The sequence below is a fragment of the Fringilla coelebs genome (assembly GCF_963513975.1).
Source record: "Fringilla coelebs genome assembly, chromosome: 1".
Taxonomy (NCBI): Eukaryota; Metazoa; Chordata; class Aves; order Passeriformes; family Fringillidae; genus Fringilla; species Fringilla coelebs.
The window spans coordinates 144,444,341-144,469,214 of record NC_140028.1 but is presented as its reverse complement, the minus strand read 5'-3'; the positions used below and the strand labels follow the sequence as shown (position 1 = coordinate 144,469,214).

Below are 24,874 nucleotides of genomic sequence, written 5' to 3'. Positions count from 1 at the left end.
TTGTTTTACAGTTTTTCTAGTTACTATAAAAGATATTGCTGTTATGTGAAAACAGAGAAACTACTATGAAAAGTAATGGAGTAGTAATGTGTGTACTTAAATGATATCTGAAAGAGAAAGTTTGGAAATTGTTTATATTTTCAGATTATTCAAGTACCTTATAGGCCTGAACTTTCTTATTAGTAAGAATATGTGAAGGTAACTGAAATTTAACTTTTTTCCTTTTTTTTTTTTTTTTTTTTTTTTTTTTTTTTTTTTTTTTTGTTTGCAGGTGGAAATCATAATGATATTCCATTTGATTTTGGATTTACATTCCGCAACCCAGATGATGTCTTCAGGGAGTTTTTTGGTGGAAGGGACCCCTTTTCGTTTGAGTTGTTTGGTAGGTGATCCCCTGGTTTTAGTTATGTGTATCTAAAGTGTGGCTAAAACTTTACTCTCACAAAGCAAACAGAGCTAATGTAGTTTTAATAGAAATAGTTCTGAAAATGAGGCAAACAACTGGTATATTTGAAATTTGTGTTTCATACCCATTTCTTGGTTAATTTTATAGTACAGAACAGGTAGGGCTTGCCAATTAATGTTTTGTTGGAAGGCCTGGTTTCCCAAAACATAAAATTATGTCTGCAATGTCTCTGAGTTGAAAGGAAATAATATTCAATAGAAAATGTACATACTGGAATTTTCTCTTGAGAATTTGAACAGACTTACTTAGTCTGTTGTTTTCCCTCTTTTGATCTGTAAATATAAATCAAAAAATAAAACTTTGAGAGCTTCTGAATGGGACAGCTTAATTATAATCCTTACACCATAACTTTCAGTGTGAATTTGTTTCCTAGGAGGACAGATTTTCTTCTATCAGAATAGGAACAGTTGCATACATAATCTAAACATTCTCCCAGATTCATGTCACTTGTTTGCTTGGGGTATAGAGCATTTAGAGACTCAGAGAAAATAGTTCTTGAGGCCTGAATTCTTCATTTAGGAAGCATTCATTAAAGGAAGCAATATGTGATAAAAGTTGTCAAAGTAATCTTTTTGCCCTCATACTATAGGTCTTCTTGCTTGCTCTACTGAAGGTCTTTTCAGAGGTGCTGGAATTCTTATGCAATCTCTCTGTGTATGTTCAACTCAGCAAAATGCAGACTTATAAAGTAGAACAGATCCTGTGTTTAGTATTTACTGTGAGAAAGTTCTATACTGAAAACTGCAAGAAGTGTACTTGAAAAACCAGGCTTTCTTCCTGTTCAGTATGTAGATATTGATTTAGCTCTGTAATACTGTTTGTAATTGTTTTAATATTTTTTAAAGTAATTTATTTTCTTTGGCAGCATTAAGGGGGTAGTTCAGTTCAGATTTTAATTATATCTTTCTCTGGTTTGCTATTTCAGGATCATCAGCTGTTAGATGACTAATGAAGGATTAGAAAGGGGGTTGAAGGGCTAGAGGTTGAATGCAGTAGAGTGGTAGTTGATGAATTAGATGAGTAGCTGGAGGAAGAATCTGGTAGAAGATAGGCAGCTGAATTGGGCAGTTGGATCCAGTGTGAAATCAGCTGGAAGTTGGAATAGGGAAAATTGGGGGAAGCTTCTAGCAAAATACTGATGAGTGGAATGGGCTCTGAACTGGGTAGATGCAACGTCTTTGCTGTCTGCAGGAGAATAAGAATTCTAGGAAGTATTAGGCAAGGATTTCAATTTAGATGAGTGATCTCAGCACTGGTTAGGACACATCTGGAGTATTGGGTCCACTTCTGGGCTCCACAGTAGAAAAAACAGAGCTACTGGATAGAGTCCAGTGAAAGGCCACTAAGATAATTACAGGAGCTTCTCTCACATGAAGAACAGGTTGGGAGAATTGCTGAATTGTTCAGTATAGAGAAAGCTCAGGGTAAGAGTGCATTGGGAAGGGAGTGGAGAGGTCAGAGGCAATCACCACAAATGGAAGCACAGGAATCTCTGCCTGAACTTAAAGTAGCACAACTGTACTGCGAGGGCAACAGCGTTGGAGTGGGTTGTCCAGAGAGGTTGTGGAATCTCCATGTTTGGAGGTAGCCAGAAGGCATATGGAGTAGTCCTAGAAATCCCACTCCAGTTGATCCTGTTGGAGTAGGGGATTGAACTGGGTGAGTTCTAGAGGTCCTTGTCAAACTCAGTTGTTTTGTGATTGTGTGGTAGAAAACCTGGAAAAATCTGAGCAAGATGTTGAGTAGGAAGCAACTGTGGAGGAGCTGGGAGAGTGTGTTCAGTTCTTTTGTTTATTTTTTGATTGAAGATCTATTAAACAAAACAGTTGGTTCTCAGTCAAATATCTTTATAGTAAATTGTACAGGTGAGATGCTACTAGTGGGAGACTGACATAGGCGCTGTTTGATTTTCATTGTATTTACTTCATCAACACTAGCAGAAGACCTAACTTGCTGTCTCTGAGAATGTCACTATTCGTGATTAGCCTTAAAGCCATGAAGTTTAGTTCTGCTGTTAAAGATATAATAGGCTTAAAGATATAATAGGCTTAAAGAAAGCTGAGGCCCTGCCTTTTGGGTTCCTTAGAAGGAAGGCTGTAGAGCACAGTGCACAGAGCTATCCAGCTTATCAAATGGAGGTACCACTGCTGCCAGTGTTCCATGGGCTACTGCAGCTGCAATAGCCCCTCCTGTCGAAGCTGTGATCCGTCTTGGGGCACCAGTGGACTCCCAACATACCTCTGCACTAGTGACCTAGAGGGACACTCTCCCCCTGATTACCACGCAGATTTATTTATTTATTTATTTATTTATTTATTTATTCAGAAGCAGGTTATCTACTTCATGTATTGATCACTGTCTTTGTCAGCTGGAAGATAAGAGCACTGAGCACAGGCTCTGCTTCTTGCTAAGGTTCTGGCAATGGCAGCAATAGTTGCAGTGTCGGTGACCAGAGGCCTAAAACCCTCAGTTAAGCTTTGGATTTTGAGCATAAGCTCTTGAAATTTTTCTAGTTGGAAGGTTTCAAAGTGAGCACTTTATTTTTCTTTTTCTTTAAGATGTTTAAGACATTCTCTAACATGTGCAATTGTGACTCCAAACAGTTTTTTTTTTTTTCACAAATTTCTGTAAAAAGTATTTGAATTGGTCTTTGCACATACGTGAATATTTCAAGATAGTACAACATAAAAATATATGTGCTTTCATCTGAGTGTAGTGCATTTTGTAGTGCCAAAGGCAAGCAGTAGAATTGCACATATAGCAGAAATATTTGTATTGGTGAACTACAGCCCTTATAGGTTCTGCTGTGTTGAAACACTAATGGAACAGTTCTGTCCTGGATAATAAGAGAATTTATCTTTTAAAAATGAGGAATTTTGAACTTGTTGATGAATTTTCTGTGGAATTAGTAACTTCTTAAGGAGCTACTCAGCTTATAATTGATATTCTAAGCCACTAAATGAGTACTGAGGTCATGTTTTCTAAAAATGTGTACTGGTGGAATCAAAGATGAAATTGAATAAATACTTTAAAACATTTGTACTTTTTATGCAGTTTGAAGTGGCATGTAGTGAAGCCCACAGAATGCAGGTGGGACTCTCCATATCCTGATTGTCATTGAGTATGTAAAGAGCAGCATTCATATGCATAATTCCTGTAAATTTATGGATGTGAAGAATTTCTGAAATGGTGCTGTGAATTGAGTCTTTTAAACTGTACTGAACTACATTGCTCTGCTTTTGCAGTTACAGAAAGTTTTCTTTATAAACAGAGGCATCTTTATTCATCTGTAGGAAAGAGGAGAATGTACATTTTAAAATGATGAGTCCCTTCAGACTTTTCAAATGAAAATCTGTGATACTGTTGGAGACAGCTCTGAATGCTTCCAAATAGAGCAGAGTTAATGTTATGTGCTGTGTGTTGCACTGGAGACGGTCACAAATTATTTTCACTGTTTTTTCCAGGCAAATTCTTTGTAAATCTAGGGGTGCATGAAGGCAAGTACTTTTTAAAACTTGATCTGGTGCTATGACAGATGCTTAACTCTTACTCTGAGATTTGTGGGCTTGCTTTTTGTGGCATGTGGTTACAGCAGAGTGTGTGTTCCTGGTGAGCTCTACTAGGGATAGTTTTTAGCCTCTGACATATGGATGGGTGCTGATCCTTGTGACAGGAAGAAAAGTGCTTCCGATGCAGCACCACACTTCGCATTGCAAGGTACTGCCTTGGTATAGCAGTGTTTGGTGATCTGCTGTTCAGTCTGTCCCACACACCTCTGGCTCTCTGACTGTTTACTCTTAATGTAGGGGTTGTTTTCTCATGTCAGTATATTTAAACTTTTATACTTCAGCTATATCTTACTCCATTTATGGAGTATAGCTATATCCCACTTTATTTATAGCTATATCCCACTCCATGTGATGCTTGCCTTGATTTGGTTTGTGTTGTGTTTTATTTGTATTTTACTTGTTAACCTTTCAAGGACCTTTTTCCTTCTGTAATTTAACAGTTCACAGGAGGGAAGGATCCCAGTGTTACCACTGGTAATGGAAGTGTATTGATGAGTGACTGCTGCTTCAGGCTGAGAAACAGAAATTGATGTGCTTTGGTGTAGGCTGGGCTATGTTTCTGGGCTGTTAAAGAATTGATTTGGTTTTGGTTTAGAGGCTTTTCAGATTCTCACTTCAAGAGTGAGTTTTGTGTTGGAAGGTGTTTTCAGTGAGGAGTTACTGTGGAAGATGGAGTTGATACAACAAGATCAGAACGTTACCCAACAGAAACTCCTTAAGGAGTTAATTCTTTTTTTCTGGACTAGAAGCTGCATACACACTCTAAACCATCTCAGCTGACTCCAGATGTATCAATGATGCCTCAGTAATTTGTGTATGGGCTAGGAAATAAAACGCAGGGCCTACAGCAGACCCAATATCCTCCAGCAGCAGCGTCTACAAGCTTGACAGGATGGTTTAGGGTGTTTCAAACTGCTTCCAGTGCCTGGGTGTGTAGTTAAATAAATCCCACAAGGAACCAGGGTTTTCTCTCTGGCAGATAATGTGATAAATTGCTCCTGGTGGATGCCCTCTCTAGATTTTGATGTCCCAAGAGAAGTCTGTTTGTGGGATTTCTTTAAACATTGACTGTAGTCTTGACAGTTTTGCTGTGGTTTCTAAACATACATGTGGAGTTAGTAATATATAAATGTCTTAAATGTTTTTTTAGATTATGAAGTAGAATTCACAATGTACTTTAATGCATATGTGCCCATAGGGATTCTGTGGAGTTTTCCCTTGAGAATTCTGGTTACCTGGTTTATGTGATATTTTAAAATTACTCTTGGAAATGAAAGGTAAAATGAAACTTAAAACCTTCATACAACTCGTTAGATAAAATATTTGTCACAGAGAATGTCAGCTAGCTGGTTATCTGGTATGTAGTTTGGTTCCATCAAAGGTCAGAATTACTTCAGTTTGACTGCTGTAATATTGATTACATAAAAAGAAGCAGGACTGTTCTGGAAAAGTACAGTGAGTTACTTTTAGTATGCAGGCAAAAGAGTCTTAACCTGACAAGAGAGGAAATTTTATATGCAGTAATCATTGCAAACTCTACATGATAGGTGTTTCAGGATGTTTTTCCTGAATGGGACAGCTTCATCAAACTGCTTGTCTCAAGGACAGAAAGTTGTCCTGCTGTGGCAAAATATTCACATAAGAATCAGATCATGGTTCTAATTCACATGCTATCCCATTTCTGATAATTGATTGTTTAAATGTTCTAATGCAAAATGTATTTGTTAGTAAAATGGGTTATTAAAACTGAAAATGGAGGTGGCTTTCATTTAAAGCTATCTTGAACAGCAGTGTCTTTCTGGTAATTAATCTTTTTGTTGACATAAATTTGCTGCTTTTGGTGCAATTTATGAAGTGCTCACAGATTTGCATGTGCATTCATTGCTTTGGTATGAATGTGCAGTTTTATTTCATAACCACCAGTCTTAGATCATAATTATCCACTGAATGGTCCAAATCTCACTAAGAATTTTTCAAAAATTACTTGATAGGTTCAAAGAGGGTTTTTGAAACACAGGAATTGTCTCACCCAGACAGCATTATGAGACAGGAGTAGGTAGTGCTGTGGCTCCATGGCCAAACTAATACGTAGTTAGCCCTGCTGAAAGGAGGAGGCCTTACGCCAGATTCTTATGTTTAATCTTTGTCTAATGTCCCATTAGATAGAGTTAGAAACTGTTTGATAGCATACTTGCCAAAGTTTGTCTTGGGAATCCCAGTCCAGTTGAGGTTGTTAGTCCCCAAGAAGATGTTTTGATCAGTTTTCTTGGACAGGTAGCGGGTTAAATTAGTCAGAGCACAAATGCTGAACATCTTCTAAGGAGAGCAGGTCATAAGGAATGGAAGGTAGTGGAAATTGCCTCCATTTTTAAGGTGCGCCTGAACATGTGAGTATTCATTTGATAAGTATGAAATGCTGATTAAGTACTCCAGCATCTCTGTACTTACCATGTAGATGGATGGCATTCAAAGGTGATGTTTAGGTCTCCTTTTCTAAAAATGAATGAATCCCAAGATCTCTGCTATAAATCACTAGAAGGACTTCCAAATGCTTCTTCTGTAATTTATTATATGAGTGGGACAAACATCTGTTTCACATCTAATTTATGAAAAGACCAAAGACCAATTTACAAAGATCATGCTGAAACATTAGGCACATGAAGCAACTGTGCTTGCAATAACATCTTGGTGTCTCTCCTTAGTAAGGGGCATCAATAGTGTGCTTACTTTGTAAAGAAGAAAATATTTCCATGCAGAAGTGCTTACAGGTGGCCCCTCCAGTTCTGATGGTATGTTTTTTGGTTACTGAGTGCTCTCCAGAGCTGTAGCATGAGGTTCTGTGTGTGTTTACTGCAAATTTGCATATTTGAAACTTTTTCAGATAGGATACAAGGTAGAAAATACCTACTGCAAGAATTCTGTTGTATTGTGTCTATAAACACATTGTTCAGGCCTGCATTTGAGACTGTCTTCTGGCAGGATGTATAAAGCCATTACAGGATGCTTTTGATACAAGGAAAGGATGGGGCAGGCAGCCTTTGCTTACTGCAACACTGCAGCCATGCTCAGTGCCATTGGGTTTAGCTGTGCACAGCATCCTTTATCCTTCCTCCATTATCTTGTGTTGTGCCAGTGCCCCCCTCCTGCATCTGCACAGGAGCACTCAGCTCAGGTGCTGTGTTTTGGCAGAGGCAGTGGTGAGGCTCTGGTGGTGGAGAATAAAGGAAAGAAGGTTCACTGGCTGGGGATGTGGTGCAGTGAGTGGGGCCTGAGCAGTGGCCCTGCTTGGACAGGGTGATTCCCTCTGCACACTGTCCTGAAAAGATTATCAACCTCTCTGACTGTTACAGTACATGCATGGGAGAGCATTTGCTGACAGCTCACCATTTATCTCAACACCTTTGATTTTTGGAGGTGAATGATAGCATTGCAATGGAATGTGCTCAACACTCAGCCCATCCTTCTGTGGCTGAAAGAATCTTCCTGTGCTGCCTGTGACCCTTGGGCACTTGTGCTGTTGCCTGTCTTGTAACCAGCACAGTTGCTTTTACAGCCATGATGTGAACTCCAGCAAAGAATTGATGTAGCTGAACGTAATGTCATCTGGAGATGCTCTTTTCAGCGTATCAATTCCTGGTCTAGTTCCCCAAGCAACAGCCAGCATACAGAGAAGTGGTAGAAGTGACTGTCGTAGGAAATGTGACACTTGTAGTTTATCATGTATTGTAACTTCAGCTAATGCCTTAGAGTGCTGTAATGAATTTCAAGTTTTAGCTGCATTGTGGACTGCTTCAAATTGTGGGGTTTGATTCCTTTCCTCCCTTCCCCTGTTGTATGGTGCTTTCCTTTCTATTTTTTTTTTTCTTATACATGAGTCTTTCCAGTGCTGAAAGAGATTAGCTCATGGGTGCAACAGAAAGTAGCAACTCAAGGTTTTCTTTTGGATCAGTGAATTAGTGCAATTTATTTGGTCCTATAATCACATCTTTTAAGTAGTATTCTGCCATGAGCTGAAAGGGGGAAAAAAAAATCCTGTTTCTGTTTTACAGCTGGGGACTCCTCAGAATGGAGAGATCACAACCTGCCTTATTTTGAGCCGCAGTGTGATATTTATTACAGTAGTTGTTATTTGACCTGTTTAGAGGTGAAATGCTTTTCCTGTGACTACAGAAAAGCAAGGTGATATTCCATGGTTTGCAGGGAGAAGGTTTAATGTTTTACCCAGAGGATCAAGACAGTTGTTGCATTTGAATTGGCAATGATTTTTCTAAAGAATTGGCAATTCTTTTTCTAAAGAATTGGCAATGATTTTTCTAAAGAAATTTTCTAAAGAAACATTACCTCCAGTGCAGTTATTTTCAGACATGTTTGTTAGTGTACAATCTTCTGTGTTGCTGGGGGTTTTGTGTTCCAGTCTCCACATTAACTTTTTTGCTTCTGTAACTTCAGTTTTGCTTCCTGATAACAGCAAGAGTCCTGAAGTCCTTCCTTTAAGTCCTTCATTTTGCCTGGTGTTTTGGTAATGGGCTACCATGAGTTCTTTGCTTTAGCATTTGCCTTTTTCCAAAAGGTTTCATGGCATCTTCTGTTGTTGGTAGATAAGAAGTCTTTCTCATTGGCCTCCTTGAGGTTTCTCTCTTGATCTTTGCTGTTCTTACAGCACCACAAATTCTGCATTAGAAATATACTCCAACATTTTAATGGAAACTTAATGTAATGCTCTGTCCTCCCATAAGCTTCTGGTAATACCTAGATTGTAATATAATGAATTTATCTCCAGACAGTGGTTGGTAATACTCTTAAGTATCACTGGTTTAACATTTTGATTTTCTGAAGCTTGGAAGTTGTATTTATATATTATTTTCCCCTTTTTAGAAAGGCCTTGACTTTTTTTTTTTGTATTTTTTTTTCTTCTCTTTTTGTTGCTTAGTTTTCTTAATCTGATATGCTGCTCACATTCAGTAAAAAATGGACTGGAAGTACCAAAATGACTATAGTAAGAGGAATCATTAAAAAAACCCCAACACCCTGTATTTGAACTGTTTGGAAAAGGCCTTTTTTTATGAAAAGGTTATCAGGGATGGAAAGGCTCTGCTAAAATAGACTTAGAGGGCTGAAATGTTATTATTTTGCTGAGTGGTGCTATTCATCATCCTGATTTAGGGAGTAAAAGCATAAACAGGGTCTGCCTAGCTGTGAGGTTGCTATATTAATGTGTATTTGGTGGTAGATACAACAAATGAGAGTGCAGCAGCCTCCTGCTGCCTTCTCTCCATGTTTTTGGTATTTTTTCTTTTGCCTGCTGTACTTGGCTGTCAGAATCATAAAGGAGTAGTTTCTCTGAGAAGTCCTGCCCCCTTTCCTGTCTCAGCATAATCCATCTTGCTGAGCATTCTGCAGTGCACTGCGGTAGAGTGGTTGCTCTGTCTCACTTGAGAGAATTACAGAAAGAGCCCTGGAGAATTGTTCCCAGGCTGCTGACAGCAATCACCTGACGTTTGAACACGTGCAGATACCAAGTGCTGACCTCTTCCTTTGCTGTGCAGGCTGATAAGGCATGGCCAAGTCTTGCTTAGGCCTTGGTCTCGCAGTAATCCACTGAGAAGCTGGGTTGATATCAGGGATCTCTAGGAGAGTCCATGATCTTCCCTTAAATAACTTTGTTTCTGCAGCTGTTGTGCTGGGGAGGAGAGATTCACTTGCAGAATAGGCTGATACACTGTGGGAGATGAAAAACTCAGAGCTTACATGATAGGTTGTTTTGTTTTTATTCAAACTCCAGGTAACGAGAAAATTTGGATTATAAATAGAAAGCTTAACAGTGGGAGTAATATAGTATATAGATCATTTGTACACGTGAGTGAATGACCTTCATAACTAACCTATGAGTCATTCCTGTGAGAATAAATTGGACTACAAAACAATTAACTGCTGTGGTTGTACTTGCTGCTTGATATGCTAGACTGACAAAATTAGCCTATTTTAAAAATGGACATAGTGCTTGTTTTGGAAATTATAATGCTTCCCATATTTCCATTAAGTGTTGGTTAACTTCTATGAAGGTACTAATAGGTCATCTTTATATTGAGGAAAAATTGCTTTACATGGGAAAAAAAGAAGCTACAAAACAAAAAGTGACAAAGGTAAAAAAAAAATCTTACCACTTGCTCGCCAGTTTATGCAAGATAAAAGTTTGGTCTTGTGTTGTTTTACTCAATAAGTATGGAGGTTAGGAGGGGGTAGGGATATTTTTTAGCAGCTGCCCTTGTTCAACATAAATACATTGGGACGTTTCATATTTAAGTAATTGCACAAAACCAGATGGTAACTTATATAGTTTTATTATCATATTGATTACTAAATGATGCATAATGCATAGTGTATTAACTTGGTGATTTATCATAAATCAGCTTGAATTTTTGTGGAGGTACCAGAAGTGGAACAAATACTGCATTTCTGACCTTCACTTTGTCAGCTGTAGTTCTGAACACTCGGGCAGTCACAAGTCTTTCCTTGCTTTCGTACCTCTATAGCCGCTATCACCAGGTTCTGCAGTTTTCATTAAAAGCTTATTCTGAACTTTCAATACTGAAAAACTTGGTAAAATCATTGGTGTTCTCAATAACACTCATTCTGGAAGAGTTGTGATTGATTAAGAGAGTAGTTCCTAAACTTTTCTTGTTTTAATGCAAGTATTTATTATGTTTATTGACTGCCTGGTTTATGATTACAATTTTTTTTGTTGTTCTTTGTCTCAAGAGAATTAGAGAAAAGCAGTTTTCTGATAATTCTAGTAAATAAAGACTGCTTGTATAGGTGCTGGTCTTGTACCCCACGGCCTGACACCTCCCCCATCTTTTTTTTTTCCTTTTTGGAAAGAGACTATTGTCTTCCTGGTGGGGATGGAACAATAGCTGTTCTGAATGGCATAACAGTGGAACTAGAATTTGAAATAACATTTTATCCATGACCTTTTTTCTCTGTTTTTGCCCTCTCCCTCCTGCTTGGTACAGACTGAATGCCTCCTTGGGACGCTGTGTGTAAACCTCCATGCTTTGCTGCTAAATGTGCATCAGAAAACGTGTTTGGAGTATCTAATGTGGCAAGTGCTAAATTAAACACTTGGAACACTTTAGGATTATGAGTCATCAATCCCTGGCTGCTGTTTTTAGATTTCAATAATTAATACAACCTATCTGGAAGTTACTTTTCAGATCATGGTGATCCACAATAAATCTTGAATAGAAATAAGCTAGAAAGTTCAGGTATGCAATATTTTCCATTAAGTTTACTAGTTTTTAATGCTAAACAGGTAAAATAAGGAAATCAGCTACTTCATATATATAAAATTATTTTTAGGTCCAGAAGCAAGCAGTATTTAGGCCAGAAGGAGCATAGCAGTTACCTTTGGAGGAGTCTTAGTAAATGTTTCAAAGGAAGAATCTTACCTGTTAACAATTTTTTTTTTTTAATTTTAAATAAATAATCCCTAATGGTTAAATACAGAATCACTCAGTAATATTGACTCTTAAATGTTGTCTTCTGTTTTGTAGAAGACCCTTTTGAGGAGTTCTTCGGTGGCAGGCGTGGTCCAAGGGGAAGCAGAAGCAGAGGTGGTGGTGGATCATTTTTCTCTGCCTTTGGTGGATTCCCTGCTTTTGGAGGTGGTTTCTCTTCATTTGACACAAGTAAATATCATTGCATTTAAGAAAGAATGCAATTTTGGCTCATAAAGGATTGCAGTACAGCAAGCTGGCTTCTCCATTCAGGCAATTCTGTGACTGATTTTTATTTTTTTTAATTAAGCTGCTGTCTGTAAGGTGTAAATGAAAATGAATCCATAGTTAGAGTATTTGAGCTACCTGAAAGTTCATATAGAGTGAACAGATCTCTAAGAAGTAGAACTTTCTGTTTTCTTTGTTTTGGTGCTACAGCTTCTTCATGGCATTAGAATTCTTTTGTTCTGTTTGCTTTCAGGAGTGTGATGGCTTTTATTACAAGTCTTGAAAAACATGTGCCTAAACCCCATGGTACTACATAGAGTGCTGGGAATCTGAGCATTGATTGGGGTCTTACTGACACAGGATTTGTTCTGTCTGCCAGCTCAGAGCATCCCAACATCTGCATTAAAGCTGATGATCAGATTCATTAGAGTTGCTGGCTTTCCCCTGAGTACAAAGTGTAGATAAAGGTTGAATGCCTTTTCAGGGGAGGAGTTGACAAATGCTTTTGGACAATGCTGTGCATTTGGAACTTGAACTGTTGGTCCATATGAGAGAAATGGATGGGCCTGGAGCCATGGTTTTATTCTCAGGCTGGTGTTAATGCCATCTAGTCATTGATGCTGAGGGCTTCCTGAAAGTAGGATATAGTCTGAGTGGATGATAAATTTGGATCCCACAGCCATGCATTTTATTCAAATGCCTTCTTTTTCAATAGGTTTTACTTCGTTTGGCTCCCTGGGACATGGAGGCCTTACTTCATCATTCTCCTCTACGTCATTTGGTGGCAGTGGAATGGGAAACTTCAAATCAGTATCAACCTCAACTAAAATAGTTAATGGCAGAAAAATTATTACAAAGAAGTAAGTGATATAAATATATTTATATGAAACTATATGTAGAGACTTACATATCTATAGTTATGTGCATATAAATACATTGTATCTTTGCACACACGCATATAGTGATACATGCTTTTATGTTTTACTTTTGTTGTTATGTTCATCATATTACTTGGATTTCTCTGAATGCTTAAAACCATCTTGAAATACTTTATTGGGTTCTCTGTCTCTTCTTGGCATTGTTGAGTTACTTAATGCTGGAGCTGGAGCTCTTTTAGGCTTTAGAATCTCCTATGTAGTGCTGCACCTTTTATTATGGTCCTTTACTGTGGTCTGCCCAGTGAGCTTGAACTTCTGGAAGGAAAGTGTGTTTGATGTCTACTGATTGTGAGGCTTATAACTGGGAATTGGGAAGAATTTTAGTTTTGCAGATGTTATAAGAGAGTTTTCTCTAGCATCTGCTTAGTGTGCTTTCCTAGGCAGTGTTTGAGTGAAGTCTGTCTGTTAAATGAAATAAGGAACTGAAGCCTGCTTTGGAGAAAAATGTGCCTGTCTGTTGGACAGGGAATTTTCAAGTCCTGTACACAGTGTACTTTCTCTCCATTTCATGCTTGTGATGGGGAAATCATTGTGTTTGGGGAACCCATCTTAGTTAGCTATAGAAAAACCTACACGGAATATTATAATCAATATAGCAGTACTGAACAAGTAGTTAAATGCAATTTCATTACTTAATAGAAAATTACAGAAAAGTGAGGGAGTATGAATTGTTTTTGTTTGTTAACTTGGTCCTATACTTGTAAGTGCAAGGTTCTTCTGTGAACTGTTGTACTGGAGAGCTCCTATCATCTTGGCCACTTAATAACAAACAGCCTCTGGATCACATGCTGGTGTGGTCATCATATTTTTGTGAGTGTATTCCAGAAAACTCAAAATCTCTTTAAGAATCTCCCTTTTCAATCAGGGATACTTGAATTTTGTAACATGCATGCTGGTCATAAAGTTGGTATATAGTAGGTCTACAAATTACTTGCTCTGATCAAATTAAAAATGGATTTAAGACTGTTTCGTATACAAAATTGTGATTGGATCTAGAATATCATACATTTAACAAATGGGTAGGAACTAAATGCAGTGTCAAGATTGTGCAGTTAATCTGTCAAGGCACTTAGGCCTAGATAACAGTGTGTAGTGTGAGCACAAGTGTGACAATGTACGAGGTGGCAGCTGTAACTGTGAACTGCACATCCTGGAGAATTCCAGCTTCCAGAAGGCAATTTTCCTGACTAAGCAGTGGGGAAATGCAGATGGGTGCTGGTGCCAGCTCCAGCGCTGGTAAATGCCAAAGCTTGCCAAGTACAGTTGCATTAAGCAGGTGCTGCTCCCTTACAGTTTGTTATCTAAACCTGAGGTCTAGTGTGTGTTTGAAACTGCCTGCAGTGCTCTAAAATGGCTCATGGTGTTTTTGTCCTGCAGGATTGTTGAGAATGGACAAGAGAGAGTAGAAGTTGAAGAAGATGGCCAGTTAAGGTCGCTAACAATAAATGGTAAGGAGCAGCTGCTACGCTTGGATAACAAGTAATTCAACGCACGCATTTAACAGAAATTTTAAGCTCTAACAGCCACCATTTGAGGATTGACAGGAACATTTTTTGAAGATTTCAAACGAATTCAACTTTCTGTATATCGGTACTCAATCTTAAGTAGTATAAGTAGCTCACAGAAGCTCGTATTTGTCATAGACTTTTGAGTTAATCGTTGGGACCACATCAATTGGACCATTTTTTGTCCTTTAAATTGTTGTAAACTTCTGTATGCACTTTTCTTTTCTTATCTGTGATCAAGGTGAACCATGATCCTTCAGTAGTGCTAGGGCGAGATGTACACTAACACTAGCATGAATCTTGCTTTTTCCAATTTGAAATGTGAGCCAATTAGTAGTTCAAGTCTGCTGTGAAGTTAACAGTTCCAGGATAACCTTTTTAATAATTTCAACTTTTTTTTTTCTTTTTTTTAATGTTTAGTAGTGAACAATGTTAATACATTTCTGGTAATGCATTTCTGGTTTAAATAAATTAAGGATGTTTTCTAGTTGTGCATGAATGCAGACAACTTTAGTAAGTTTTGACAAATGTTTAAATGTGTAATGTAAGCAAAAGGTAAACAAAAGTGAAGCCAGTGAGCTGAGTCTTTTGTCATTTGCTAAAAAAAAAAAAAAATTCAAAATGAATAAATGCTGATGTTTGTGGTGCATTCTTTCATGAATGGCATTTGTAACCTTCCTGTGTCTGTGTGTGATTTGGGCAACTTGGGAAAACGGTGCTTTTTTTTTTTTTTTCCCCTTACCATCTTTTTCTTCAATCTTAAGGATGAGGGCCTTTTTCTTCACAGATGTTTTCTTCAGTGTGACTGAAAACATTATTTTTAATTTCATTTCTAAACCTGTATTTAAAGCACCTATTTTTAAGAAGCATTCAGAGGCTGACTCTCTAACTCCATCTTTTGCCCTAATATGTAATTAAGTCTAGGCCTAAAGCAATTCTGTTTTAAAAAGTTTTCTGAAGTTATTCTGATATTTGTTTCAAAAAATAATATGCAGTAAATATAAATATACATTTGATAAATTTATTTAACATTTAATAATTGCAAAAAGACTGAGAATTATGAGATTTTTTTTTCTGCTATTTTGAGAACAAATAATTCATTCGAAGATTTGGACAAAATTATTAGGATTATGATATCTCATTCTTATTTTTAGTCCTCAACCAAAAATCAAAAGATGGATTAATGCCCTTTGTTAAATTAATGAAGTAAAGTGTTCATTTGTAGTTAAGACCAGATTTTCAAAGTTTAGTGAAAGATGATTTGGTTTTGCTGTGTCACAGAGAAAGCATGCAGGTAACTAATGGTGTATGTTAACACCTGCCATGTTCTGGATAGTTCCATGCATAGATCATGGATGTGCAGCTTTCATCTGTGCACCAGCTTTGAACATCTGGCCTGCACAAAACTCTTCAGGGTGGCTTAGTGGTTAAAAGAAAAAAAAAAGCATGGTGTTTTCAAATGATCACCTAATGCCTTCTTGCTGAACACCATCTGCTTTGTACTAACAAACGCGTTGATTATTAAATACATTGAAAAGATATGCTCTTGTTTTTCATGCAGGAAAACCATTTTAACTTAAGCCAAACCAAGCTAACAAACTGCTACAACAGAATTTGTATTTGCAGTAAAGTTAGTATATTGTACTTTTGTCCCTCTACCATTAATGCTCATTTGATAGAACTGAAAAAAAAATAACATATAGAAGAAAAAAGAAATATATACTTTGGTTTTGGGACTAAAGCAGTTATATACCTTTTCAAGTTCTTTGCAGAGTTCCTGTCACTTCAGTGTTGTGTTTTTGATGTAGAAGCACAAACTTAGTTTAGAACTAAACAGTGTTTTCTTGTTAATGCTGTTTTTTCCCCCTCCCCATGTATGTTACTTCTTGATCCAGATAACTAAACATGAAATTTATTTCAAAATTTGGCTTTGTTGTGATGTCTTGAGTTATTAAAAATGTTAATTTATATTTATGGGATGCAGTGTGCTCCTTTAAATTATGTAAATTGTAAAAAATGCTTTAAAATTGATTAACCAAGTCAAATAAAATTAGGACAATCTGGAGTTGAGTTTGAATGCCTTCCTCTGGATACCCCTAGATTTTATATTAAAGTGCCAAACTTCGCCTTCTGGTTTTATTCCAAGTCATCTTTAACATTTCAATTGCCTTGCTCAGGTTAAGAACACAATTAGGGTGGCAGATCTGTACCCACATGCTTATATTCTTACCTAGGAAAGTGTCACAGTGTTACACACAAACAGGTCACATCAGGATTCTATAGTGAAATTTTTTAACACTAAATTTGCTCAAGATCCAGTTTTTTGGATAGTCTCTGTTCTGTCTTCAGATCCCTAAAGCTGCTTGTCAGAGCTGGCCAAAATGCAGCATTAAAGTGGCTGTGCTGCATTTCCTTGATAGAAACTTTCAAAACACAGAGAATGAGTCAGCAGAAGGCAGAATTTGGCAGTAGATTCCTGCAGGAGTGAGATACCCACACACCAGCATTTCCATAGGCTGGTGGTTGAACTGGATATGTGGTCTTGGTTCAAATATATCATTGGACCAGGAATTCCAGTTCCAGGTTGAAAAATCTGTCATTGTTCACTTGACCTAAACCTAACAGTCTCCATTTCTGTCAGTGTTTTTTGAAATGACATCACATCCAACATTTTTTTTTTTGATGCAACTTCTTGCATCCAGCTCCTTTTTTAAAACACAAAATAAACTCACATTCCATATTATATTCAGAATTTCTTTGCTGAATTTAGTTGTTTTCTCCTGAAAACCCACTTGTTAGATTGCTTTGAAAAAAATTTTATGTTGTTCCTTAATAATTTGCATGGGTGTACGAGACCTGTTTATTAGAAGTGATAGATCATCAAGGGCAGCACATTTCCTTAAACTTCAGTTTTGGCCAAAATAGTACAAAATAATTAACAACAGAAAAACTTCTTGATGGCAAAGGCTAGGTACAAATGTACAGTAGGATGAGGCAGCTTTCAAAACCAGGTGCTATTGGATTAAAAGTGCCATCTTTTCATACATGAGGGATTAATTTTGAATGTTTAGTGACACCATCCCATTTAAATTAAGCATCCTGGAAAAACAGTGGTTTGGAAAAACCAAGATGGAGTTTTTGAACCTGCTAAGTCATTTAGTCCGTCATGCTCTGCTTCAAAGTTCATTGGTGAATACAAGAACTTTGTGATGCTTTCTCCTGGTGCAACCTCTTTGCAGTCCCTTGTGCATGGCAGTAACCCAGTGCAGCACACTAACCCCAGTTTCTCTGTAGAGTGCATGGCATCTGCCCCTTCCACTTGGCTTTTCTGAAGGAGTTTGGGATTTTGTGTTGGAATGCTTCACACTGTAAAATGGCTGCACTCCTGCAGTGCTCACTTCTCACAATACCTTCTCTGTTGAGAATCAGAGGGCTTGGTTTGTGGTGTAGGTGACAAAGCTGCTCTGCAGAGAGTGTGTGCGTAGCATTTGTCAGGTGGATCCTGTATCAACTTGTGATTAATTGATGAGCTGAGTTAGAATGCTGAAAACAAGATTGTAAAAGATTTAAAAACCCATCATCTCTAAGCCCAGAGGGTTTGTATCTCTTCTCAATGTTTGTGTTTGGTTATCCTGTTTCCTTGACTCCTTCAGTGTTTTGGCATTAGGTGTAACTGGAGGTTTGTCTTTTGTATTTAGCTGTGCTGTGTTTCAGACCATCTGTGGTCTAGTCCAGTGATAAAGTTAGATTTTATTTTTTATTTTTGGAAATGTGAGTTCCTGAATCTGCTTCTGTTCTGTTTGAGCAGTGAGTTCCTTTGCCTGAGTTTAATCTGTGGTTGTAACAGGATAGTGCTTCTGAAGATGGTTGTGTTGCAGAATGAATGCTACAGCTGTTTGATGCTTGTGGTCAGAGAACCTTTGAAAAGGACTTAAAATACTTGTTGACCTTTTTGGGGAAGTGTTTCTTAGTATTTTTGGAAAATCTGCCTCTTTGGTTGTGATTTTTGGATGTTCTGGTGTTTAGGCTTATTCTTAAGTCATGGTATTCTCATGGGCTAATGGCAATATGGACATCAGTAATCTGCCAGTCAGCAGTAACCAAACTTTGAAACTTTCTCTTTTTTAACATAAGAAAGTTATGATCACAGACTTGATTTGCCTCAACATAGACAGCAGTTGGGTTTTCTTGTTATTGTTTGTCTTAAAGTGGTTGTCGTAGGTACAGAACTTCTTAACCTTCCACCTGAAATGCTGAAATGGTCCTTATGTTGCACTAGAGCTGGAATGAAGAATGTTTACTTTTTTAGTGTTACAAACTGCACCTTTGAATTTATAATTCTAGGGGATTTTCTACTTGGTATTGAAAAACATACCTTGGCTAGAGCTGGTTGTTGAGTGAAGTGCACTCCTGAAAGGTTAAACTGAAGATGATTGGTTTGTACTCTGTTATATAGGCCATACATTTCACAAAATAGTAAAACTTATGTTTGAGATGCTGTCAGGTTAAAAAAAACTGAAAGCATTAAAATCCCGTGATGATCAGAGCCATAACCCTGAACTTGTGCAAGCTGTGCTGATTTAAACTCACTGAAACTTCTCTGAAAACTGTCGTGGCAGACTCGGTGCTGCATTAGGTGTTATCTCACTTACAACAGCTGGTAGAAAGTTAATCAAAACCCCACATGAGTACTTTATGCTCTGTCATGCTGCTGTGGCCAAAAGATAGGCAGGAGTTTGGAGGTGATAGTGCCCAGGCCTGAAAGCTGGGCTGTCCTGGTGTGAGGTAGATTGCACTGATGGCCTGACTGCTAATTACCTTCTAAAAGAATAAAGGAAGTGGAAGACTTTCAGATGTTGTCAGATTCAAAATGTTGTGGTGGGGATTAAAGTATGTTTAATTGAGAAGATAAGTAAAACATTTTATCAGAAGGACACGATTAAATAGAATTCTCTTTAGTTTCTCTGGCTTTTACAATAAAGTTAACTTTGCAGCATATTGAGTTAATTTTAAACTCACTAAAAAGAGGTAATTTTTGAACCTGACTTAAAACTGACAGTCAAGAAAAAATATTTTTAGAGGCTTTTGGTAGTTAACTCTTAAAATTTGGCTTTAGCCTATAGCTTATATTTACCTCTGACTCTCAAATGAGGGCTTTTCTAGCTCTTTTCGATGCAACCAACTTCAAGTGAATTTCATAAAAATAGAAAAAACAAAACCCTGTAGCTGCTAGTTTACCAGCAGTGAAAATAAAGCTGAATCCTTTCTTTCACCTGAATGTTAGAGGGAGATGAAATAGTAACACCTACTTTGGAAAAGCTCACGTGAGCTTGCTGCTCTGTTATGTGATAGAACAGATAACATGGTACATTGAGAACGCTTCAGTTCCTCCTTTTTGAAGTTAAAAGTAAAATTTGACATTTCCTGCACTGTTTCTTATTTGTGAATTTATTTGAGTTACTAGAATGAGAGAGGGATCCAGCCTGGGTGACTGGTCATAGTATTCATGTTGAGGAACACACATTCATGATGACCAGAAAAGAGAATTACTTGTCTGTGTCTGTAACGGAGTTGCTCGAAGGTGTTGCTAAACCAGCTGAAAATGCAAAGCAGTAGCTCTGGAATCTTCTGTCTTGGTTCCAGTCACAAGCTTGATTGAATTGTGGTGCAGGAGGGGAGTTTACCTCCCAATAATAATAAAAGTCATAAGGCTACAGAGGCTTTGAGACATCTGGTAGAAAAGCTGGGCAGCCTCATCCATCTTTCGGTTTCCCTCCAGAAATACATGTCAAGCCTGTGTTAATCTTTGTAACTGATATACAGAGTAAGATTAACTTGGTAATTTATCACACATTTGCATAACTGTCACCATAGCCTTCTCTGGCAAAGTTTTCTCCTAGACATGTAGTTGGAGGCTGCCTTTTACTCTTCTCAGAAACTAAATCTGCATTTGTCATCCTGTTGTGATATTTGTCATACTCAGCAATGGAAATACTGTGCTTTGCTTTTGTGTAAGAGCATTCTGCAGTATCAGTCACTGTCATTCTCCTTCCAGGGGGAGCTAGACTGTGGATGTTTTAAAATTGTTTTGAACTTATCTGTGAAAGTATTTCTGAAGGAAAACGGACAAATCTCAAATGGCCAAGGCTCAGCCTTTCCTTAGCTAGAGGACAAGGCCTTCTGTCTCCAGAGGACTTTGGCCAAGCTTTCTGTAATATCACTGCCTCTCATCAGAAGGCACTTTGGTGCTTTGAGTTACTTGGCCATCTCCTGTTGAGTAGTCACTCAGACACTGCTGAGAATTACTCTGGTAATCTCATTTCTTACTGCTGGGTGCCTATGGAAATACAGTCAGGTCCTTATCACCAAATGTACTGCACTTGGATAATAAAAGGGCATTGTACAACTCTTCTACACCAAGTGGGAGCTGGCAGGAGAGCAGGAGAGAGCTAGAAATTCACTTGGAGCTATTTTGGCTGTATCTGGCACTGCCTGCAAGCCGGAGTAGCATTCAGAAGTCTCCTGCCCTCAGTTTCTCAGCTCCTGAGTAATTGGAAGATTGTCCTTTTGGGACATTCACCTTGAGAGTTAGGACAACCACCAAAATGCTTCTTTTATTAAACACCTCTAGTGCTACTTCTGTCTTTTCTGGGATTGGATGGTGTACCCCTGAAAAGAATAGCAAATCTTAAGGTCCTTGAAACCAGTAAGGGAGAAGCAGGAAAACAATGCAGCTTGTTCTGTGTAGGGGGATACAGTATGGGTAAATGAAGGTGGTACAGAAGGTAATCTTATCCCCCAATGAGCTGCAGCTGGACCAATTACTAAAGATTAGAAGCAGGCCTGATCTTAATGGGCCACACCTGTAGCCAATAAGAACAAGTGGTATAAAAGAGTGGATTGGTGGGGTCTGGAGTAAGAGGAGTCAGATGATGCTGCAAGGACTGGGAACAGGCAGTGCATAGAGGAGCTGCTTGTGAGAACGTGGAGGAGGTATGAAGCTCTGGCGAGACGAAATCCTTGCACTGTAATGACGTTAGAACTCGTGCTAAGGCAACAGTTTTGTGCTGTTGATATAGATTTCAAGGACTTTTCTCCTCATTTGGCTTTTGCCTTGCTCATCAGGAAAACATGGTCACGAGTTATCACAGTGAATGCAGAAGTGGTGGCTGTCTGTCTGTCTCCTCCTCCAGTGAACCCTGCCTGTTCTCTGGCTGCCCAGGCTCAGCACTGCTCTGGAGGCTGTTCCCCTGCTAGCACAAGCAAGGGAGGTGCTTCTGCAGCCTGAGGATGGTGTGCCAAATTCCACTTTGATTCTAAAAAAAATGTGTACACCAATTAGAAAAAACTGTGCATATCAAAGGTCGCCTTGTTTGGAAGAAGAGTATAAATATTTGTATCAGACTAGACAAATTCAAATGAGAAGATAAACACACATTTTTAACACATGGATGATTAACTGTTGGAAGAAGCTGCCAAGACCAGTAGTTTCTCTGGCTTTCATGTCTTAAAGACCAGCTTTCTGAAAAATATCTCCTAGTGAGAAGGGATTGCTTGGGCTTTACATAGAAGTAGTGGAAGCTCTGGGAGCCTGGGGCACAGAACGAGATGCACCATGGAGCACAGTGCTCCTTCCAGCCCTCCTCCATGGGCTGTACCTTGGCTTCTTCCCTCCTGATGTGTTGACATTGATCCATAGGTCATGTTCCCTTAGAGTGGTTTTCAGACTGGGGGATGCTTTTGTGATGTGGGGGCTGCTTTGTCTCTCGGGAGGTGCTGAGGAAGCAGGGCAGCTGGGAAGAGAGGAGCCAACACCACGCGCATCTGGGGCAGCCTGATGACTATTGCCCTAAAGCATCCAGTTTGGGATGTGTAGGTGCCAAGAGTGGACTTCATGTGGGAGAAGATGTTCTGGATCTGTTCAGGTAAGTGGCTTTATTGTAATGGATGAATTGGATGCTAAGTGAGGAGGAGGAGGAACCAGGGCGAGGTCGGTGATGACTGTGCCCGGGAGTTAGATTTGGAATTTGCAATACAATGAGCCCTTGTGTATGTCCTGTCTTCTCACCAGCTACTAACTGCACACCTTGAGACAGCCTAATTCCAACTCCTCAGTTGAGGATTAGGATGTCTCTTGTTAATCAGTGTAATGATGCAGCAAAGATCCACATTTCAGAGTAAGCTATTCGTTTTCTTGAATGCTGGCAATGTTTTAATGATCTAAATTTTTTTTATTTTTACTGTGTGTTAAATCTGAAGGCTAGCAATGCATGTGTTTTGAATTTTAAGTGACTGTGGTGAAAAGAACTGGCTTTTTGTTAATAGAGTCACCTTTGGTAGTGTGCTAAACACCTAAGACTGCATTATGTCAGATAAATGGTTCTACAGAATAGGCAGGGAAGTGTCCTGCCGGGCTGTGTGTGAAAAACCTCTCTGTGGATGATATTTTGGGTTTTGTATATACTCAGAGCTGCATTTGTTAGGTTAATTTCTAAGGAGAATTTGAGGAAAGGCAACTTCCTAGCATTATAATTCATTAGCATTTGGGTCATATAAGGAACAGACACAGTTTGTAACAAAACTAAAAGGTAAGCTATGGTGTGGTAAAATCCTGATAATCTCTTGAGGTCCTCCCAAATTTTCTGGGAAAGGTATCCTGCTTTTGAAGAGCACTAGAACTCCAGAATGTTATTCTTCAGTGGTCAAATGAACTGTATTTTGAGATGTAAATATTCAGCGCTGAAAATAGCCCTTGTGCAGTCTCCTTTCTGAGCAAGTAATAAAAAGTGTAAGGCTTTTTCCAGTCACCAGCATGGCCAGAGCCAGCTGTAGTGACACAAGGAATCTTGTTAATGGAAAAGCAAACAAGTGTACGTGCTCTGCCCTTCTCTGGCCTAAAAGGAGGCTTGGACAGAAACATTTTTGTAGTTTACAGTGCACACCTTGTAGCCAGTGCACACCTTGAAGGTTCGTTAGCAGTAAATGGCTTCAAAACTTTAAAATTGTTTAAAAAAAATGTTTTTAAATGTACTGGAACTGGAAGTTGTCAAAGCAAAACAATTCCATCAATTTTAGCTGTATTTTCCAAGGACCTTCAAAGTTTGGAGTTGCGTTCTGTGTGGAACCTATTCCAGAGGTGGAAAATGTAGTTTTGTTTGCTGTGCAGATCTAGTCCCCTGTTACAGTCACTGCCCAGTGTTCATAGACTAAACATCCTTTTCTTTTGAGAAGCAGGTAGAAAATGACAAGTAGATGATTGGTTTTTACCACTCTTAAGTAAAAAGAAAATGATGTGTACTTTACTATGCATATTCATATTTTAGAGGTGTTACATATCAATGTCATCTACTCCTATATAGTGTCTAAATTGCAGGATCTATTGCAAGGGGAGGTGTATCTAAATTTCAAAAGTACTTTTGAAATATTGCTATCGACCTACTTTGATCTATATTGAAAGTATTAGCCTGAAAGAATTGGAAGAAAGTCTGTTTGGTTAAAGGTTAAAAGAGAGTAGAGTAATTTGTCCTGGAGCTTTCTCATAGCAGTTTTGTAGCCATTAATAATTTATTTATTAATAGCTATAACTCTGTCTCAAAAAGTGTCATAGAACAGAAAGTGACGTTTAAGTGGCTTTAATGCAGTGACTAATTGAGAAGATGCTTCTTGTAATCACTCCTAAAAACAAGAAACTCAACTCAGGGAAATAAAACATTTTTCTGAGAAGACACAGGTGTTTGAACCTCCCTGCTCTTCTTGATCAACCAAATTGAGAACATAAGATTAACTGATTACTCTTCTCTTAACGTGGTTTCCACTCTTCCCTCTCCTCTAGCACTTGCTCTGAGATCACATGTGTGGCTTTGCCCTCGAAATGTTTATAGAAGGTGATGACTCCATCCCTGGTAACCCTTTCTGTGGAATAAATCACAAAGCCAAGTGCATGCTCGTGCTGCTCTGTTGCAGGGGAGGTGCTTGTTGCCCTGCACAGAATAGTTTCCAGTTGTGGAAAGTTCTTTTATGAGAGCTGTTTGTGGGGGGGAATTTTGCCTTGCACCTCCCAGCTCCTCCTGAAACCAGCCCTTGGTTCATGCTGACTCTAGATGCAGATTGCTGTTGTGTTTTTTGGGTGTGGTGGCAAAATCTCCCAAATTGTCAGTGTCTCTGCTGTTGGGTTTGGGCCTGTAAGGGGCACAGAGCCAAGCTGGCAACTTAGAGTGCAGCTTTCACGTAGGTTAGATGATAGATTGTTAACAGAGGTCAAAGCCTCTTGGGTTTTCTATTTTTGTGACTATTCTGGCTAATCTTTTAAAATCTAGGTCCTCTAGATTTTCAGTTAAAACTGGAGTAGAGGTGGACACTCAGGTCCTAACTGAACTGTCATCAGTGTCTATTTATTGCTCTTATAACAGTGTGGTTTTATTTGTTGATTTATCTTCTCAATTGAATTCAGTGCTTTGAAGGCTTTTGCAAACAGATTCCATCTCCTGGAAGGCAATTTTGCTGCCCTTTTGGCTCCAATTCTGTTTCCAGTCCACTATTCAGTCTTGTCTAAGCAACTTTCTCCTTAGAAAAACAGTTCATGAGTCTTTTATTTAGTATTTTTAAATATTACTGTAAATGGAGATTGTTTCTGTAGAAATACCAGGCTGTATCCAATACCAGCAGTTCAAGC

At 38.5% G+C, this 24,874-nt stretch overlaps 1 protein-coding gene across 4 annotated transcripts in view; it reads left to right on the top strand.

The window, feature by feature from the left end:
* DNAJB6 (DnaJ heat shock protein family (Hsp40) member B6) overlaps positions 1-24,874 on the top strand; it is a 57,927-nt gene that overhangs the window by 12,559 nt on the left and 20,494 nt on the right. For 3 of the 4 annotated variants that reach the window (XM_084201001.1, XM_084201003.1, XM_084201000.1), the window contains exons 5-8: positions 272-382; positions 11,589-11,723; positions 12,475-12,619; positions 14,075-14,145. In XM_084201001.1, coding sequence (XP_084057127.1) covers positions 272-382; positions 11,589-11,723; positions 12,475-12,619; positions 14,075-14,145 — 462 coding nt within the window. The remainder of the gene's footprint in view (positions 1-271; positions 383-11,588; positions 11,724-12,474; positions 12,620-14,074; positions 14,146-24,874) is intronic. The other variant, XM_084201002.1, reaches the window with a different exon arrangement.